The sequence below is a fragment of the Balaenoptera borealis genome, assembly GCF_965194805.1.
Source record: "Balaenoptera borealis genome assembly, chromosome: 4".
Taxonomy (NCBI): domain Eukaryota; kingdom Metazoa; phylum Chordata; class Mammalia; order Artiodactyla; family Balaenopteridae; genus Balaenoptera; species Balaenoptera borealis.
The window spans coordinates 18,292,049-18,313,592 of NC_138861.1; the positions used below are offsets into that span (position 1 = coordinate 18,292,049).

General features: G+C 36.2%; 1 protein-coding gene across 7 annotated transcripts in view; it reads right to left on the bottom strand.

Moving 5' to 3' along the window:
• Positions 1–21,544, bottom strand: part of STPG2 (sperm tail PG-rich repeat containing 2) — a gene marked incomplete at its 5' end in the record, with an annotated part of 597,317 nt that overhangs the window by 268,924 nt on the left and 306,849 nt on the right. For all 7 annotated transcript variants that reach the window (XR_014244545.1, XM_082391716.1, XM_082391715.1 and 4 more), the window contains one exon: positions 4,721–4,836. Coding sequence is in view for 6 of the 7 variants with exons in the window: in XM_082391716.1 (XP_082247842.1) it covers positions 4,721–4,836 (116 nt within the window). The remainder of the gene's footprint in view (positions 1–4,720; positions 4,837–21,544) is intronic.

The following is a 21,544-nucleotide window of genomic DNA, read 5'->3' on the forward strand; positions in this document are numbered from 1 at the left end:
TAAAATCTGGTTCTTTGAGAAGATAAACAAAATGATAAACCATTATCCAGATTCATCAAGGAAAAAAAAGAAAGAAAACTCAAATCAACAGAATTAGAAATGAAAAAGGACAAGTAACAACTGACACTGCAGAAATACAAAGGATCATTAGAGATTACTACAAGCAACTCTATGCCAATAAAATGGACAACCTGGAAGAAATGGACAAATTCTTAGAAAAGCACAACCTTCCAAGACTGAACCAGGAAGAAATAGAAAATATAAACAGACCAATCACAAGCACTGAAATTGAGACTGTGATTAAAAATCTTCCAACAAACAAAAGCCCAGGACCAGCTGGCTTCACAGGCGAATTCTATCAAACATTTAGAGAAGAGCTAACACCTATCCTTCTCAAACTCTTCCAAAATATAGCAGAGGGAGGAACACTCCCAAACTCATTCTGTAAGGCCAAAATCACCCTGATACCAAAACCAGACAAAGATGTTACAAAAAGAAACTATAGGCCAAAATCACTGATGAAAATGGATGCAAAAATCCTCAACAAAATACTAGCAAACAGAATCCAACAGCACATTAAAAGGAACATACACCATGATCAAGTGGGGTTTATCTCAGGAATGCAAGCAGTTTTCAATATACACAAATCAATCAATGTGATGCACCATAAAACAAATTGAAGGATAAAAACCATATGATCATCTCAATAGTTGCAGAAAAAGCTTTCAACAAAATTCAACACCCATTTATGATAAAAACCCTCCAGAAAGTAGGCATAGAGGGAACTTATCTCAAAATAATAAAGGCCATATATGACAAACAAACAGCCAACATCGTTCTCAATTGTGAAAAACTGAAACCATTTCCACTAAGATCAGGAACAAGACAAGGTTGCCCACTCTCACCACTACTATTCAACATAATTTTGGAGGTTTTAGCCACAGCAATCAGAGGAGAAAAAGAAATAAAAGGAATCCAGATCAAAAAAGAAAAGTAAAACTGTCCCTGTTTGCAGATGATATGATACTATACATAGAGAATCCTAAAGATGCTACCAGAAAACTACTAGAGCTAATCAATGAATTTGGTAAAGCAGCAGGATGCAAAATTAATACACAGCAATCTCTTGCATTCTTATACACTAATGATGAAAATTCTGAAAGAGAAATTAAGGAAACACTCCCATTTACCACTGCAACAAAAAGAATAAAATAACTAGGAATAAAACTACTTAAGTAGACAAAAGACCTGTATGCAGAAAAATATAAGACACTGGTGAAAGAAATTAAAGATGATACAAACAAATGGAGAGATATACTGTATTCTTAGATTGGAAGAATGAACATCGTGAAAATGACTATACAACCCAAAGCAATCTACAGATTCAATACAATCCCTATCAAACTACCAATGGCATTTTTAACAGAACTAGAACAAAAATTTTCACAATCTGTATGGAAACACAGAAGACCCCGAATAGCCAAAGCAATCTTGAGAAAGAAAAACAGAGCTGGAGGAATCAGGTTCCCTGACTTCAGACTATACTACAAAGCTACAGTAATCAAGACTGTATGGTACTGGCAGAAAAACAGAAATATAGATCAATTGAACAGGATAGAAATCCCAGAGATAAATCCACACACATATGGTCACCTTATCTTTGACAAAGAAGGCAAGAATATACAATGGAGAAAAGACAGCCTCTTCAGTAAGTGGTGCTGGGAATACTGGACAATTAGAACACTCCCTAACACCATACACAAAAATAAACTCCAAATGGATTAGAGACCTAAATGTAAGGCCAGGCACTATAAAACTCTTAGTGGAAAACATAGGCTGAACACTCTATGACATAAATCACAGCAAGACCCTTTTTGACCCACCAACTGGAGAAATGGAAATAAAAACAAAAATGAATAAATTGGACCTAATGAAACTTAAACACTTGTGCACAGCAAAGGAACCCATAAATAAGATGGAAAGACAACCCTCAGAATGGGAGAAAATATTTGCAAATAAATCAACTGACAAAGGATTAATCTCCAAAATATACAAGCAGCTCATGCAGCTCAATATCAAAAAAACAAACAACCCAAACCAAAAATGGGCAGAAGACCTAAATAGACATTTCTCCAAAGAAGATATACAGATTGATAACAAACACATGAAAGGATGCTCAACATCACTAATCATTACAGAAATGCAAATCAAAACTAACGAGGTATCACCTCACACTGGTCAGAATGGCCATCACCAAAAAATCTACAAACAATAAATGCTGGAGAGGGTGTAGAGGAAATTGAACCCTCTTGCACTGTCAGTGGGAATGTCAATTGATACAGCCACTATGGAGAACAGTATGGAGGTTCCTTAAAAAGCTAAAAATAGAACTACCATACGACCCAGCAATCCCACTACTGGGCATATATCCTGAGAAAACCATAATTTAAAAGAGTCATGTACCACACTCTTCATTGCAGCTGTATTTACAATAGCCAGGACATGGAAGCAACCTAAGTGTCCATTGATAGATGAATGGATAAAGAAGATGTGGCACATATATACAATGGAATATTACTCAGCCATAAAAATAAACGGAATTGAATTATTTGTAGTGAACTGGATGGATCTAGAGACTGTCAGAGAGAGTGAAGTAAGTCAGAAAGAGAAAAATAAATACCGTATGCTAACACATATATATGGAATCTAAAAAAAAAAAAAAAAACGGTTCTTAAGAACCTAGGGGCAGGACAGGAATAAAGACACAGACGTAGAGAATGGACTTGAGGTGGGAGGGGGAAGTGTAAGCTGGGATGAAGTGAGAGAATGGTATGGACTGATATATACTACCAAATGTAAAATAGATAGCTAGTGGGAAGCAGCCACATAGCACAGGGAGATCAGCTCGGTGCTTTGTGTCCACCTAGAGGCGTGGGATAGGGAGGGTGGTAGGGTGACAGAAGAGGGAGGAGATATGGGGATATATGTATATGTATAGCTGATTCACTTTGTTATAAAGCGGAAACAAACACACCACTGTAAAGCAATTATCCTCCATTAAAGATGTTAAAAAAAAAAAAGACGTAACTTTTCCTTTCAAGAAGAAAAATTATGAAAGAAAATTATTTGTTCAAAAAATGTTTTTAATTATTAACAGAAACAAGTGGTGTTGGAAAGACAAAAAATTACAGATAGTCCTCAACAGAAAATTAACCTTCTACTGCAGTATTATATCTACTATATAATATATGAATATATTAGTTTGACATTTTAGGCATTACCTTAATTAAACCTCATTATTAAATCCATAAATGTTTTTTTCCGACATGGAAAATAATATTCCACAATAAATGACTAAGGAAATATAAATATAAATCATAAAATCTTAGTGAAAGAAAAAGCAATAACATCTTTAAATACTAGGAATACTAGTGGGTACATCTTCTATGACAAATGTAGCACAAAATGAAAAAGTATAACATCATATTTACTGGCATTTATCATTTGCGGACACCATTAAAACCAGTTTTAAAAAGGAGTGGGGAAGCAATCAGTTAAAGATTTTCTATGATTTAATATGATCAAATGAACATCTATAATATCTAACTTATTAAGACTAATAGTTTACTGATCAATACTTGCTTAAAGACCTTTCCTCATTGTACCCAACAATCAAGAGTAAATATGTCATAAACTTTGCCAAATCTCTATCAGTTCCCAATTTGCAAGACTTGCCTTACATTACACAGCCAAGGCCCTAAAACACTGTATATATATATATATATATATATATATATATAATGTATCCTCCCTTGACTTTCACCTTCTGAACTACTACTAAGACTCTGTCTAGCAGATTTTCCTTTTGTGAAGTAAGTCTTATAAAATTAGATTTGCTTATCAGTAGAAAGTAACAGTGATATTTTGGGGGAATCAACAGCCAACAAGTAAAATAACAAGTCTTTCATTATTCATTTGATTTTCTTTTTCTTCCTTTTCTGATATTATATTATAAATGTACTTTTGACAGGATGCTGAAAAATTCTTTGGATTATGACATTTTGAATAAGTAGAAAAACATACAGTCAATAAAAATAAATTTGTCATTAACTAACCCAAATAAGAACATTCATTATGGTTTGCACTCTTAAATTAATTGCTATAAGCCAACAGGAAAACCTTTTCCCACCAAATGGGGAATAAAAGCCTAGAGTGAACACAATTTCTAAAACGCTACAGTTTATTTAAACCTCCTCCTTACAATCAGAAGACCCCAAGCATAATGAGACATTTATTTATTACGAATCTAAACAACCTGCATTTATTAAAAGAAAATAAAAGATCAATACCTGGTTTTACTGGATCCACAGGGCTTTCTTCTTCTGAGCACTCTAATAAATTCTTGATTTCAATAAACATTTGGAAATTTCTTTTTCAATTTGTGTATGTAAACAAGTAAATATTTAGAGTTGCAGGGATATAGAAATTATATATATTTGTGCTGTAGAGGCTATTTATAGATAAATTGTTAAATAATTCTTAAATAATTCTTTCAGAAATGTCAGAATTTATCTTTAAAAAAGCCTTTCTTAGCCAAAAGATTTTGGTTAGTAATAAAAATAGAACATATGGAAAGGACTTTAATGAAGACATTTCCAGTACCTTCTGGAAATTTTTCCATTCTTGTGTTATTATTAAAAGAGAAATATCATTGACAAACCTCATATGTCGCTGGACCAGGAGTAATCTCTTCGGAATCTTTAAAACGATTTGATGCTTTAACAAATAAGGGTATGGAGCAAGATTTCTTTAAAACAGGATTGTATGTTGCAGGCCCTAAGAGAAAACAAATGTAAAAATAATAAAGCATGTTTTAAATTATTGATTTTGGTCACATGGATATTATTCTTAGATTTGTTATCTTAACATTTAAATTTAGCATCACTCTTGAACCCATCCTTTTGAATGCTTAAAGTCATTCAGTTCAGGGATTTGAAATATGATAAGCATAAAATACAAGCATACTTCATTTTATTGCACTTCACTTTATTACACTTTTCAGATACTGTGTTTTTTACAAATTCAAGGTTTGTAGCAACCCTGCTTCTAGCAAGCCTATCAGCACCATTTTTCTAATAGCATTTGTTCACGTAATTCTCACAATATTTCAAACTTTTTCATTATTAAAATTATATGTGTTATGGTAATATATAATCAGTGATCTTTGATATTACTATTGTAATTGTTTTGGGGTAGCACAAACCGTGCCCATGTAAGATAGCAAACTTAATTCATAAGTGTTGTGTGTGTTCTGCTTGCTTCCCCATCTCTCTCTCTCTCCTTGGGTCTCTCTATTCCCTGAGACACAACAATATTGAAATTAGGCCAAGTAGTACCCCTACCATGGGGCACTAGAAATCAAATGCTAGAAATGACTAAACTTAGTGAGGAAGACATGCCAAAACCTGAGACAGGTCAAAAGCTAGGCCTCTTGCACTAAATATTAGTCAGCTAAGTTGTAAATGCAAAGGAAAAGTCCTTGAAGGAAATTAAAAGTGCTCTTCCAGTGAACACATGAATAATAAGAAAGCAAAACAGCTTTAATTCTGATATGGAGAAAGTTTTAGTGGTCTGGGTAGAGATCAAACCCGGCACAACATTCCCTTAAGCCAAAGGCTAATCCAGAGCAAGGCCTTAACTCTCTTCAATTTTGTGAAGGCTGAGAGAGGTAAGGAAGCTACAGATGAAAAGTCTGAAGCTAGCAGATGTTGGTTCAAGTAAAGATGCCATCTCCATAACATAAAAGTGCAAGGTGAAGCAGCAAGTGCTGATATAGAAGCTGCAGCAAGTTATCCAGAAGATCTAGCTATGATAATTAATGAAGGTGGCTACACTAAACAACAGAGTTTCACTGTAGACAAAACAGCCCTCTTTTGGAAGAGGATGCCATCGAGGACTTTCATATTGGGATGGCCAAAAGTTTCATTCGGTTTTTTTCCGTAAGATGGCTCTAGTAGCACTTAGTTGTCTTTAACTTCATTCAAAATAATTTTGTTAGATTGTATGTGACAGCTGTCATATCAGCGTGCATTTAAAAAAGGCTTATCAAAATTGGTGAATTTTTCTGTAGCAATTTTAGTATTGAAGATGGAAGGAAAAAAGCAACATTTTTGGCATATTATGCTTTATTATTTCAAGAAAGGTAAAAAAGCAACTGAAACGCAAAAAAAAGATTTGTGCAGTGTATGGAAAAGGTGCTGTGACTGACTGAACGTGTCAAAAGTGGTTTGTGAAGCTTTGTGCTGGAGATTTCTCACTGGATGATGCTCCACAGTCGGGTAGACCAGTTGAAGTTGACAGCTATCAAATCGAGACATTAATTGAGAACAATCAATGTTATACCACATGGAAGAGAGCCAACAAACTCAAAATATCCAAATCAAGCGTTGAAAACCATTTGCACCAGCTTGGTTATATTAATCACTTATGATGTTTGGGTTCCACATAAGTTAAGTGACAAAAACCTTCTTGACCATATTTCTGCATGCGATTCTCTACTTAAACGTAATGAAAATGTTCCGTTCTTAAATTGTGACGGGCGATGAAAAGTGGATACTGTACAATAATGTGGAACAGAAGAGATCGTGGGGCAAACAAAATGAACCACCACCAACGACACCAAAGGCCGGTCTTCATCTAAAGAAGGTGATATTGTGTATATGGTGGGATTGGAAGGGAGTCCTCTATTATGAGCTCCTTCGGGAAAACTAAATGATTAATTCCAACAAGTGCTGCTCCCAGTTAGACCAACGGAAAGCAGCACTCGACAAAAAGCGTCCAGAATTAGTCAACAGAAAACGCATAATCTTCCATCAGGATAACACAAGATCACATGTTTCTTTGATGACCAGGCAAAAACTGTTACAGCTTGGCTGGGAAGTCCTGATTCATCCGCCATATTCACCAGACATTTCACCTTTGGATTTCCACTTATTTTGGTCTTTACAAACTTCTCTTAATGGAAAAAATTTCAATTCCCTGGAAGACTGTAAAAGGCACCTGGAACAGTTCTTTGCTCAAAAAGATAAAATTTTGGGGAAGATGGAATTATGAAGTTGCCTGAAAAATGGCAGAAGGTAGGAAGGTAGTGGAACAAAAGGGCAGATATGTTGGTCAGTAAAGTTCTTGGTGAAAATGAAAAATGTGTCTTTTATTTTTACTTAAAAACTGAAGGCACTTTTTGGCCAACTCAATAGCTAGAGAGGAGAAGTCAATGCCTGGCTTCAAAGCTTCAAGGACAGGCTGACTCTCTTTGTAGGGGCTAATTAGCTGGTGACTTTAAGTTGACCCCAATACTCATTTACCATTCCAAAAATCCTAGGGCCTTTAAGAATTATGCTATATCTATTCTGCCTGTGCTCTATAAACAGAGTAACAAAGCCTGGATGATGGCTCATCTGTTAACAACATGGTTTGCTGAATATTTTAAGCCTACTGCTGAGACTTACTGTTCAGAAAAAAAGATTCCTTTCAAAATATTACTGCACATTGACAATGTACCTAGTCACCCAAGAGCTCTGATGGAGATGTGTGATGAGATTAATGATGTTTTTATGGCTGCTAACACAACATCCATTCTGCAGCCCATGGATCACGGAGTCAGTTTGACTTTCAAGTCTTATTATTTAATAAATATATTTTGGGAGTTTTCTGGCAGTCCAGTTGTTAGGACTTTATGCTTCCACTGCAGAGGGGCCCAAGTTTGACCCCTGGTCTCCTGGTTAGGGAACTAAGATCCTGCAAGACACGTGGTGCAGTCAAAATATAAATATATACTTCAAAAGGATCTAGCTGCCATAGAGAGTGATTCCTCTGACAGATGTGGGGAAGCTCAATTAAAAACCTTCTGGAAAGTGTTCATCATTCTAGATGCCATTAAGAATATTTGTAATTCATGGGAAGAGGTGAAAATATCAACCTTAACAGGAGTTTGGAAGAAGTTGAATGACTGAGGGATTCAAGACTCAGTGAAGGAAGAAACCACAGATGTGGAAATAGTAAGAGGACTAAAATTAGAAATGGAGTCTGAAGATGACTGAATTGTTGCAGTCTCATGGTAAACCTATAATGGATGAGGAGTCGCTTCTTATGGTTGAGCAAAGAAAGTGGTTTCTTGAGATGGAATCTACTCCTGGTGAAGATGTTATGAAGACTGTTGAAATTTTGATAACAAAGGATTTAGAATATTACATAAAGTTAGTTGATAAAGCAGCAGCAGGGTTTGAAAGGAATGACTCCAATTTTGAAAGAAGTTCTACGGTGGGTAAAATGCTACCAAACAGCATGCATGCTATAGAAAAACCATTCATGAAAGGAAGAGTCAATTGATGCAACAAATTTCATTGTCGTCTTATTTGAAGAAATTGCCATGGCCACGTAGCTCTTCAGCAACCACCACCCTGATCAGTCAGCAGGCAACATCAAGGTAAGACACTATACCAACTACCAACAAAAAGAGTCTGACTTGCTGAAGGCTCAAAAGATGTTTAGCATCTTTTAACAATAAAGTATTTTTAAATTAAGGTATGTGCATTTTTCAGACATAACGTTATTGCACATTTAATAGACTACAGTACAGTGTAAACATAACTTTTACATGCACTGGGAAACCAAAAAATTTCTGTGACTCCTGTTATTGGGATATTTGCTTTATTGCGGTGGTCTGGAATCAAACCTGCAATATCTCCAAGATACGCCTGCACGGACCTCTGTGTATGTAATAATTAAATGCAAATCAGAAGTAATTTCCAAAAAAAAGAAAACAGTACTCCCTCAAAATTATCTACATAGTGAAAAAAGATACCTAACTCTTTTATTCCTACATATTCATTCACATGTTCAGTGAAGAGGTGATGACTGAACTGCACTGGGGATACGAATAAGGTTTAAAGAAGCAGAAAGGTGGTTTAACAGCATTCTGGGCACTAAACATGACAGAAGACAAGGCACAAATTTACATGGAAAAAGTTTTATGTAGCAAACAGATTGGTTAAATGGAACAGGGCCTAAATCCTAAATAAAGATTTTGTACTAGAGACCATAGGTTTCAAATTGTATCCTAAAATGTACCAGAAATTCTAAAGAACTGCCCAGGGGACAATGTGTAGGTAAAGCCCAAATACAAGAGGCCTTAAATATTTTCAGCCAAAACAACTACAGATTTACTGTTTTATTTGTTTGGGTCCCATACAAGATTTTATTTAACTGAAGTTGTTTAGTCATTTTTTTTAAAAAAGGTTTTTGAAAACCACTTCCATAGTCTAGCTCTTGAAGGTTTTTGACTAAAGGAGATTCGTGAAGAAAGATAGTTTAAGAAATAAATTCTGGCAGTAGTGTACAGGATGAAATGACTGGAAGATGGTCTGTTTCAGGGTCACTAACAAGGAGTACACTAACATTGATAATGGAAAGGAAGAACAACTCAGAATATTTTTAAGAAATGCAATAAACATTTAGTATGTACAGTGACTAGAAGAAGATAAAAATGAAAAGTGGCTATGAAAAAGGTAATACTATGATGGAAATAAAGAAATGCAGAAAGAAGGAGGAGAGGAATATCTTGTGCTTGATTTTGAATCAATTCTGTTTGAAAAGATGCAGGATATCCAAATAGAAGTGTCTAGAGGAAAATCATAGATATATAACTGAAGCTCATGAGGAAGCTTGCCTGGAGAAAAAGAATGGAGTTATTCATGTAGAGGCAATAGTTGAGGTTTCTCTAAGTGAAAGATCACAGAGAGAGAAAACCTAAATAACTAAGGACTGGACCTTGGGGGACTGCACATAGAGAGGGAGGAGAAGAGTCAAAGAAGGAAACAGTCTAGTTAATAAATTTAGCTACTACAACATTATAGACAGTAAATAGGGAGAGGTTATTTTTTTCTCCATTTGCATGTTAACCAATACTTATTTTGAGTGTCTATCACATGCCATGCCTTGCATATGAACAGTGTTAGAGGTCTACTATATCAAGTATTTCAAGAGGAGACTTATAGGGAGGTGACTGTACAGTATATAGGATGTAATTTTAGAAGAGTGGTGATGAATGAAACTAAATTAGAGGGCATTTAAAAGACACTGTGGGAGAGGAAATAAAAACTTGGAGCGTAGAATATTGACAATGAACATAAACAGTGAAATAGCAGAGTAGATATAAAGATATTAATAGGGAGGAGACCTTCAAGATGGCAGAAGAGTAAGACATGGAGATGACCTTCCTCCCCACGAATACATCAGAAATATATCTATATGTGGAGCAACGCCTACAGAACACCTACTGAATGCTTGCAGAAGACCTCAGACACCCCAAAAGGCAAGAAACTCCCCACGTAACTGGGTAGGGGAAAAGTAAGAGAACAGAGACAAAAGAATAGGGATAGGGCCTGCACCTATGGGAGGGAGCTGTAAAGATGGAAAAGTTTCCACACACTAGGAAGCCCCTTCACTGATGGAGACAGGGGGTGGGCAAGGGGCAAGGTTCGGAGCCATGGAGGAGAGCACAGCAATGGGTGCAGAGGGAAAAGCAGAGAGATTCCCGCACAGAGGATTGGTGCCAACCAGCACTCACCAGCCCAAGAGGCTTGTCTGCTCATCCGCTGGGGAGGGTGCGGGCTGGGAGCTGAGGCTCAGGCTTCAGAGGTCAGATCCCAGGGAGAGGACTGGGGTTGGCTGCATGAATATAGCCTGAAGGGGTCTAGTGCACCACTGCTAGCCAGGAGAGAGTCCGGGAAAAAGTCTGGACCCACCTAAGAGGCAAGAGACCATTGTTTCGGGGTGCACGAAGAGAGGGAATTCAGAGCACCACCTAAACAAGCTCCACAGATGGGCGCAAGCCGTGGCTATCAGCGCGGACCCCAGAGATGGGCGTGAAATGCTAAGGCTGCTGCTACAGCCACCAAGAAGCCTGTGTGCAAGCACAGGTCACTATCTACAACTCCCCTCCCGGGAGCCTGTGCAGCCCGCCACTGCCAGGGTCCCATGACCCAGGGAAACTTCCCCAGGAGAACACACGGCGCACCTCAGGCTGGTGCAACGTCACCCTGACCTCTGCCGCCGCAGGCTCGCTCCGCAGCTGTACCCCTCCCTCCCCCTGGCCTGAGTGAGCCAGAGCCCCCGAATCAGCTGCTCCTTTAACCCCGTCCTGTCTGAGCAAAGAAGAGACGCCCTCAGGCGACCTACACACAGAGGTGGGGCCAATCCAAAGCTGAACCCCAGGAGCTGTGCGAACAAAGAAAGGGAAATTTCTCTGAGCAGCCTCAGGAGCAGCAGATTAAATCTCCACAATCAATTTGATGTACCCTGCATCTCTGGAATACCTGAATAGACAACAAATCATCTCAAACTGACAGGGTAGACTTTGGGAGCAATGATATATATTTATATTTTTTCCCTTTTCCCTTTTGGTGAGTGTGTATATGTATGCTTCTGTTTGTGATTTTGTCTGCAGAGCTTTGCTTTTACCATTTCTCTTCCAGTTCTGTCTGTCCGATTTTTTTGTTTCTTTTTTTTGTTCTTTTTTCTTACTATAGTTTTTAGGACTTATTATCATTGGTGGATTTGTTTTTTGGTTTGGTTGCTCTCTTCTTTATTTCTTATTTGTTTTTATAACTTTTTAATTTTTTATCATATTTAATAATTATTTTTAATTTTTTATTTTCATAACTTTATTTTATTATTTTTTTTCTTTCTTTCTTTCTTTTTATCTCCCTTTTATTCTGAGCCATGTAGATAACAGGGTCTTGGTGCTCCAGCCAGGTGTCAGGCTTGTTCCTCTAAGGTGGGAAAGCCGAGTTCAGGACATTGGTCCACCAGAGACCTCCCAGCCTCATGTATTACCAAACAGCAAAAATCTCCCAGAGATCTCCATGTCAATGCCAAGAAAAAGCTCCACTCAACGACCAGCAAGCTACAGTGCTGGAGAGCCTCTGCCAAACAACTAGCAAGACAGGAACACAACCCACCCACTAGCAGAAAGGTTGCCTAAAATCATAATAAGGTCACAGACACCATAAAACACACCACCAGACGTGGTCCTGCCCACCAGAAAGACAAGATCCAGCCTCATTCACCAGAACACAGGCACCAGTCCCCTCCACCAGAAAGCCTACACAACCCACTGAATCAACCATAGCCACTGGGGGTAGACACCAAAAACAATGGGAACTACGAACATGCAGTCTGCAAAAAGGAGACCACAAACACAGTAAGTTAAGCAAAATGAGAAGACAAACACACAGCAGATGAAGGAGCAAGGTAAAAACCTACCAGACCAAACAAATGAAGAGAAAATAGGCAGTCTACCTGAAAACGGATTCGGAGTAATGATAGTAAAGATGATACAAAATCTTGGAAATAGAATGGAGAAAATACAAGAAATGTTTAACAAGGACCTAGAAGAACTAAAGAGCAAACAAACAATGATGAACAACACAATAAATGAAATTAAAAATTCTCTAGAAGGAATCAATAGCAGAATAACTGAGGTAGAAGAACGAATAACTGACCTGGAAAATAAAATAGTGGAAATAAATATTGCACAGCAGAATAGAGAAAAAAGAATGAAAAGAATTGAGGACAGTCTCAGAGACCTCTGGGACAACATTAAATGCACCAACATTCAAATTATGGGGGTCCCAGAAGAAGAGAAAAAGAAAGGGACTGAGAAAATATTTGAAGAGATTATATTGAAAACTTCCCTAACGTGGGAAAGGAAATAGCCAATCAAGTCCAGGAAGCACAGAGAGTCCCATACAGCATAAATTCAAGGAGAAACACACCAAGACACATATTAATCAAACTATCAAAAATTAAATACAAAGAAAAAATATTAAAAGCAGCAAGGGAAAAACAACAAATAACATAAAAGAGAATCCCCATAAGGTTAACAGCTGATCTTTCAGCAGAAACTCAGCAAGCCAGAAGGGAGTGGCAGACACATTTAAAGTGATAAAAGGGAAATACTTACAACCAAGATTACTCTACTCAGCAAGGATCTCATTCAGATTTGACAGAGAAATTAAAACCTTTACAGACAAGCAAAAGCTAAGACATTTCAGCACCACCAAACCACCTATACAACAAATGTTAAAGGAACTTCTCTAGGCAGAAAGGGACACAAGAGAAAGAAAAGACCTAAAATAACAAACCCAAAACAATTAAGAAAATGGTAATAGGAACATACATATTGATAATTACCTTAAATGTAAATGGATTAAATGCTCCAACCAAAAGACATTGACTGGCTGAATGGATACAAAAACAAGACCTGTATATATGCTGTCTACAAGAGACCCACTTCAGACCTAGAGACACATAGAGACTGAAAGTGAGGGGATGGAAAAAGATATACCACGCAAATGGAAATCAAAAGAAAGCTAGAGTAGCAATTCTCATATCAGACAAAATAGACTTTAAATCAAAGACTATTACAAGAGAGAAAGAAGAACACTGCATAATGATCAAGAGATCAATCCAAGAAAAAGATATAACAATTGTAAATATTTATGCACCCAACATACGAACACCTCAATACATAAGGCAAATGCTAACAGCCATAAAAAGGGAAATCGACAGTAACACAATCATAGTAAGGGACTTTAACACCCCAATTTCACCAATGGACAGATCATCCAAAATGAAAGTAATTAAGGAAACACAAGCTTTAAATGATACATTAAACAAGATGGACTTAATTGACATTTATAGGACATTCCATCCAAAAACAAGTGAATACACTTTCTTCTCAAGTGCTCATGGAAGATTCTCCAGGATAGATCATATCTTGGGTCACAAATCGAGCCTTGGTAAATTTATGAAAATTGAAATCATATCAAGTATCTTTTCTGATCACAACACTATGAGACTAGATATCAATTACAGGAAAAAACATGTAAAAAATAGAAAGACATGGAGGCTGAACAATACACTACTTAATAACCATGAGATCACTGAAGAAATCAAAGAGGAAATCAAAAAATACCTAGAAACAAATGACAATGAAAACACAATGACCCAAAATCTATGTGATGCAACAAAAGCAGTTCTAAGAGGGAAGTTTATAGCAATACAATCTTACCTCAAGAAACAAGAAAAATCTCAAATAAACAACCTAACCTTACACCTAAAGAAATTAGAGAAAGAAACACAAAAAACCCCCGAAGTTAGCAGAAGGAAAGAAATCATAAAGATCATATCAGAAATAAATGAAAAAGAAATGAAGGAAAAGATAGCAAAGATAAATAAAACTAAAAGCTGGTTCTTTGAAAAGATAAGCAAAATGGAAAAACCATTAGCCAGACTCATTAAGAAAAAAAGGGAGAAGACTCAAATAAATAGAATTAGAAATGAAAAAGGAGAAGTAACAACTGACACTGCAGAAATACAAAGGATCATGAGAGACTACTACAAGCAAGTATATGCCAATAAAATGGACAACCTGGAAGAAATGGACAAATTCTTAGAAAAGCACAACCTTCCAAGACTGAACCAGGAAGAAATAGAAAATATAAACAGACCAGTCACAAGCACTGAAATTGAAACTGTGATTAAAAATCTTCCAACAAACAAAAGCCCAGCACCAGATGGCTTCACAGGTGAATTCTGTCAAACATTTAGAGAAGAGCTAACACCTATCCTTCTCAAACTCTTCCAAAATATAGCAGAGGGAGGAACACTCCCAAACTCATTCTACAAGGCCAAAATCACCCTGATACGAAAACCAGACAAAGATGTTACAAAAAAAGAAAACTACAGGCCAATAACACTGAGGAAAATGGATGCAAAAATCCTCAACAAAATACTAGCAAAAAGAAACCAACAGCACGTTAGAAGGATCATACACAATTACCAAGTGGTGTTTATTCCAGGAATTGCAAGGATTCTTCAATATACACAAATCAATCAATGTGATACACCATATTAACAAAATGAAGGAGAAAAACCATATGATCATCTTACTACATGCAGAAAAAGCTTTTGACAAAATTCAACACCCATTTATGATAAAAACCCTCCAGAAAGTAGGCATAGAGGGAACTTTCCTCAACATAATAAAGGCCGTATATGACAAACCCACAGCCAACATCGTTCTCAATGGTGAACAACTGAAACCATTTCCACTAAGATCAGGAACAAGACAAGGTTGCCCATTCCTTCCACTATTATTCAACATTGTTTTGAAAGTTTTAGTGACAGCAATCAGAGAAGAAAAAGAAATAAAAAGAATCCAAATCGGAAAAGAAGAAGTAAAGCTGTCACTCTTTGCAGATGACATGATACTATACATAGAGAATCCTTAAGATGCTAGCAGAAAACTACTAGATCTAATCAATGAATTTGGTAAAGTAGCAGGACACAAAATTAAGGCACAGAAATCTCTTGCATTCCTATATACTAATGATGAAAAATCTGAAAGAGAAATTAAGGAAACACTCCCATTTACCATTGCAACAAAAAGAATAAAATACCTAGGAATAAACCTACCTAAGGAAACAAAAGACCTGTATGCAGAAAACTATAAGACACTGCTGAAAGAAATTAAAGATGATACAAAGAGATGGAAAGATATACCATGTTCTTGGATTGGAAGAATCAATATTGTGAAAATGACTATACTACACAAAGCAATCTACAGATTCGATGCAATCCCTATCAAACTACCAATGGCATTTTTCACAGAACTAGAACAAAAAATTTCACAATTTGTATGGAAACACGAAAGACCCTGAATAGCCAAAGCAATGTTGAGAAAGAAAAATGGAGCTGGAGGAATCAGGCTCCCTGACTTCAGACTATACTACAAAGCTACAGTAATCAAGACAGTATGGTACTGGCACAAAAACAGAAACATAGATCAATGGAACAAGATAGAAAGTCCAGAGATAAACCCACGCACCTATGGTCAACTAATCTATGATAAAGGAGGCAAGGATATACCATGGAGAAAAGACAGCCACTTCAATAAGTGGTGCTGAGAAAACTGGACAGCTACATGTAAAAGAATGAAATTAGAACACTCTCTAACACCATACACAAAAATAAACTCAAAATAGGTTTAAGACCTAAATGTAAGGCCAGACACTATAAAACTCTTAGAGGAAAAACACAGGCAGAACACTCCATGACATAAATCACAGCAAGATCCTTTTTGACTCACCTCCTAGAGAAATGGAAATAAAAACAAAAATAAACAAATGGGACCTATTGAAACTTCAAAGCTTTTGCACAGCAAAGGAAACCATAAACAAGACGAAAAGACAGCCCTCAGAATGGGAGAAAATATTTGCAAATGAAGCAACTGATAAAGGATTAATCTCCAAAACTTACAAGCAGCTCATGAAGCTGAATATCAAAAAAACAAACAACTCAATCCAAAAATGGGCAGAAGATCTAAATAGACATTTCTCCAAAGAAGATATACAGATTGTCAACAAACACATGAAAGGATGCTCAACATCACTAATCATTAGAGAAATGGAAATCAAAACTACAATTAGGTATCACCTCAAACCAGTCAGAATGGCCATCATCAAAAAATCTACAAACAATAAATGCTGGGGAGGGTTTGGAGAAAAGGGACCCTCTTGCACTGTTGGTGGGAATGTAAATTGATACAGCCACTATGTAGATCAGTATGGAGGTTCCTTAAAAAACTAAACATAGAACTACCATATGACCCAGCAATCCCAGTACTGGGCATATACCCTGAGAAAACCATAATTCAAAAAGAGTCATGGATCACAATGTTCATTTCAGTTCTATTTACAATAGCCAGGACATGGAATTAACCTAAGTGTCCATTGACAGATGAATGGATAAAGAAGATGTGGCACATATATACAATGGAATATTACTCAGCCATAAAAAGACACGAAATTGCATTATTTGTAGTGAGGTGGATGGACCTAGAGTCTGTCATACAGAGTGAAGTCAGTCAGAAAGAGAAAAACAAATTCCGTATGCTAACACATATATATGGAATCTAAAAAAAAAAAAGAAAAATGGTCATGAGGAACCTAGGGGCAGGACGGGAATAAAGATGCAGACCTACTAGAGAATGGAGTTGAGGACATGGGGAGAGGGAAGGGTAAGATGGGACAAAGTGAGAGAGTGGCATGGACGTATACACACTACCAAATGTAAAATGGATGGCTAGTGGGAATCAGCTGCATAGCACAGGGAGATCATCTCAGTGCTTTGTGTCCACCTAGAGGGGTGGGATAGGGAGGGTGGGAGGGAGACACAAGAGGGAGGAGATATGGGGATATATGTATATGTGTAGCTGATTCACTTTGTTATAAAGCAGAAACTAACACACCATTGTAAAGCAATTATACTCCAATGAAGATGTTTTAAAAAAAAAAGATATTAATAGGATACAAAATTAAAAGCCTCTGTCTCAGTAGACAGGCAATTCAAAACCAGTTACTTTGGGGCTTCCCTGGTGGCGCAGTGGTTGAGAATCTGCCTGCCAATGCAGGGGACACGGGTTCGAGCCCTGGTCTGGGAAGGTCCCACATGCCGCGGAGCAACTAGGCCCGTGAGCCACAATTACTGAGCCTGCGCGTCTGGAGCCTGTGCTCCACAACGAGAGAGGCCGCGATAGTGAGAGGCCCGCGCACCGTGATGAAGAGTGGCCCCCGCTTGCCACAGCTGGAGAAAGCCCTGGCACAGAAACGAAGACCCAACACAGCCATAAATAAAATAAATAAATAAAATTAAAAAAAAAAAAAAAAAAAACCAGTTACTTTGAAGAATAGATTCTTGTTGATATTTTAAAATCTAAAATATTTTAGAATTGATGGGTTCATATGAAACATTGTTAATGCTTTAGCTTCTTAACATTTGGCTCTAGATCAATCATTCTAATATCAAGTCAATTAATAGGATAGATGTCCAAATTTATAAAGCCTTTTTGGAATGCTGCTATGGACTGAATGTTTGTGTCCCTCCACAATTCATATGCCGAAACCCTAATCCCCAGTGTGATGGTATTTGGAGATGGGGCCTTTGAGAGGCAGCTGGGTCATAAGGGTGGAGCCCTCACGAGGGGTTTAGTGTCCTTATGAGGAGCATATTCTCTCTCTCTCCCTCTCTCCCTCCTGTGTGAAAACACAGCAAGATGTCTATCTGCAAACCAGGAACAGGGCCTTCACTAGGAATAGAATTGGCCAGCACCTTGGGCACCTTGATCTTGAACTTCTCAGATTCCAGAACCGTGAGAAATAAATTTCTATTGTTTAACCACACAGTCTATTGTACTTTTGTTATAGTAGCCCACATTTACTAAGACAGAAGCTAATGTGTTTTGATCTACCAAGTGACAAGTGAAGTGTTGTAGCGAATGCCATCTTACTATAAAAACAGCATGCATGACTTTGAAATAATATAATTTGTATTTATAGTACAGAGAAATAATGCACATACATAAACATAGTATCTTAATGGAGAGTCTTATATACACAAACTGTACCATGCATGGGAGAATGTACCAGTTGCTGTAGCATCCAGAAAAAAACCCACAAAATACCATCAGGAAATGGGTATATAATTCCACAGTCAATTAATTGAAAATTGCAACTTTAGCCATAAAGATTTATAAAGGTTAATGCAATAGGTAAGGTTATTATCCAAACACTATTGTAACTAAGTTTCATTTTCAGTTATAAAGTATAGTCTATGACTTACTTTTACCAAAATGCTAAAGCAACTGATAAATATTTGCATTCATGGTTATATCTCATTAAAAGAAAAGAAAATATTCAAAAGTAGTTGTAGTAGATTTCCTTTTATTGGAATTCCTTTGAGGAGTATTAAGTGAAGCGAAACTTTTCTTAATACACATCTTGCTGCATTTTAGCACTTAGTCTGCTTTAAGCTACAGAGCATTAAAAAAATAAGTTTACTGCACTCAATCTTAAAATATATTTACAATTACGTACGCTATTGCTTATATGATACAGGTCAAAGAATTACATTGCTTCACCAGCTCTGATTCACAACTGGATTATGCAGAAACTATCTTCTATTTATTTACCAAAATGCCACATTTTAATCACAGGTCAAGGAAGAAGAAAATTTCTCATTCCAAATCAAACACCTATGAAAAGTCTGCCTGAATCATGACTACTATATAATGGGAAATTCAAGAGCAAGTGATTCTTATAATTACATATTTTCCAGCCCTATGCCAACTCACACTGTCTGAAATGTCAACCAATGCTACAGGGCAAAAATGGGGCAGAAGAGGAACAATGAGTAATTTAAAATAAAAATCATTTTGGTGCATTAGAGCCAACTCAGAAATAACTATCACTTCTATGAATAAAGCTGCAAAACCTCATATTAAAAAAATGGCTGTCTTCATAATGAGCCAAAATTTATAAATCATGTAGTCAATTTTGTTTATGAATACTTAGTCCCTTTTTCATCTGAAGGTGACAGAAAATTACTGGAAAGTAAATATCTCATATGTGAGCATATCTTTAGAAATTAAAAAAGCATCTAGAAAATCGTTCATTAAAATGGACTGCATGGCTTTAAAATGTCATTGAGTTTAGATTTTTATGGAACACATTGTCTCACAGATTTTATTCTTCAGCTCTACAAATGAAATAATAGGAAAGACAAAAGATTAGTACACAAGGAAGTATTATTGTCAATGTCAAAACCACATTTAGGTTTAATGCTCCTCTCCTGCTTCTAACACTCGATTTGATTAAATGGCACTTCAGATTATGACCACAGAACTGTACAGTCTATTAAATTCAGCCTATAGGTGATGAGAAAAAATGATAAAGTCCCGATAATGCGTAAACTTTTAACCAAAATTTCCATGTATGTTTTACCATATTGTTGACTTCCTTACTAAAAACAAAATAGGTATTACATATTTTAAGAAATAAAATCTTAAATACTTAAGGATGATACCTTAAAATTACTATAGAGTATCTAGGAATTATTGCCAACACAGGCCCTACGGAATGGACTATTACAATGCACTTCAATCTAAGTAGACTGAGAACTGCCTCTACTGGAGTCTACCTAAATTATCCACCTGTTAAAATGTGTGTTCCTAGCATTGATTAAGCAGTAGGGCTGCACTCTTATGACAAATAAACACAAAATCACATAGATTTGACTTGACCGAAATATATCTTCAAACGGCAGTGTTCTGTTTATCTGTGTACCTCCAAGTACCTGCTTATCAAAATGTGTATCCAAAACCCTATCGGCTGAAGTCTTTGAACTGCTGACAATTTTGCTCTCTGATAAGTACATTGTACAAATTTGAATGACTTTCACCAGTCTTGCAAATGTAGGTATAACATACTTTGTCTATGAATTATAGGAACCAACTGGAAGGAAGGATGATCACTTTCACCTAACACCATTTTGAGTAGGTAGTATATATATATATGTAACACATGACATTTAGTGATGAATGAACAAACATATCAAGTAATCAATAAAATATGATATTATCTTTAAGGTAAATAAAATACCTCACGACTAGCCTGACGTATTAGTAGCAAAGTTTCCTTTCATAACTGAATTTGGGCTTTATATTCTACTGTTCATTTTTAAGGGTTTGGATTCAGAATGTCAAGAACATTATCTAAGCAAAAAGTTGAAAAGTCTCAGCATATATTCTAAGTCCTCTTACTAAGTCCTCTTAGATCATTGTCATTATGTTAACACTCAGGGCTAAAACAGTAAGGTATTCCTTCTTAAAACTGGAACTTACCTCTGTGAATACTGTATGTAAAGATCAGGGTAATGCTATGTGTCTTTGTAAAACATGTCATGTCATATATCAAGTTAAAAAGTGTTCTTTAAATATAAATACCAACCTTATTTTAAAATAATTAAAACATTTGATTAGTACTAATCAAACTGAATTATTTAAGAAAGCTATAGTAAATGAACTATGATTTAAAGCAAAACTTTTTAAGTGGCTAATTTTTACCATTTTAATTGTGACTATTGCCATTTTTTTTAACTTGCTAAAAATTGTTAAGCCCCTAGGTGCATTTGGATTTGAATTTTTCTTTGAATATGTCTGCTACAATTTATTCAATACTACAATAAAGCTAGACTGAGTTTAGAATTTTCTGAAAGAAGAGCCTACATCATTTATTTAATGACAGGTCAATTAAAAATGATTAACATTTTTATTTGCAACTTAATTGAACACATTCTGCATCTTAAAAAATATATATTTTATAGATTAAATGAATTAAAGAATGGGGTTTTCATGCTTTCATGCACAAATGTTTTGTTTATATTCATTAGAGATCAAACAAAAACTATTAGGTTAACCATTGAATAGCTCAGAAAGCTTCTTGCTCATTTTCAGTAAATTTAAATCTACACATAGATATAAATCTAAATAAGATTTTTTTCTTCACCTTAACAGTGTTGTCTGTTCATTCTGTTCTTGTGGTCATATAATGTAAATATTTTCCAACCCTGTTGCCATACCTTC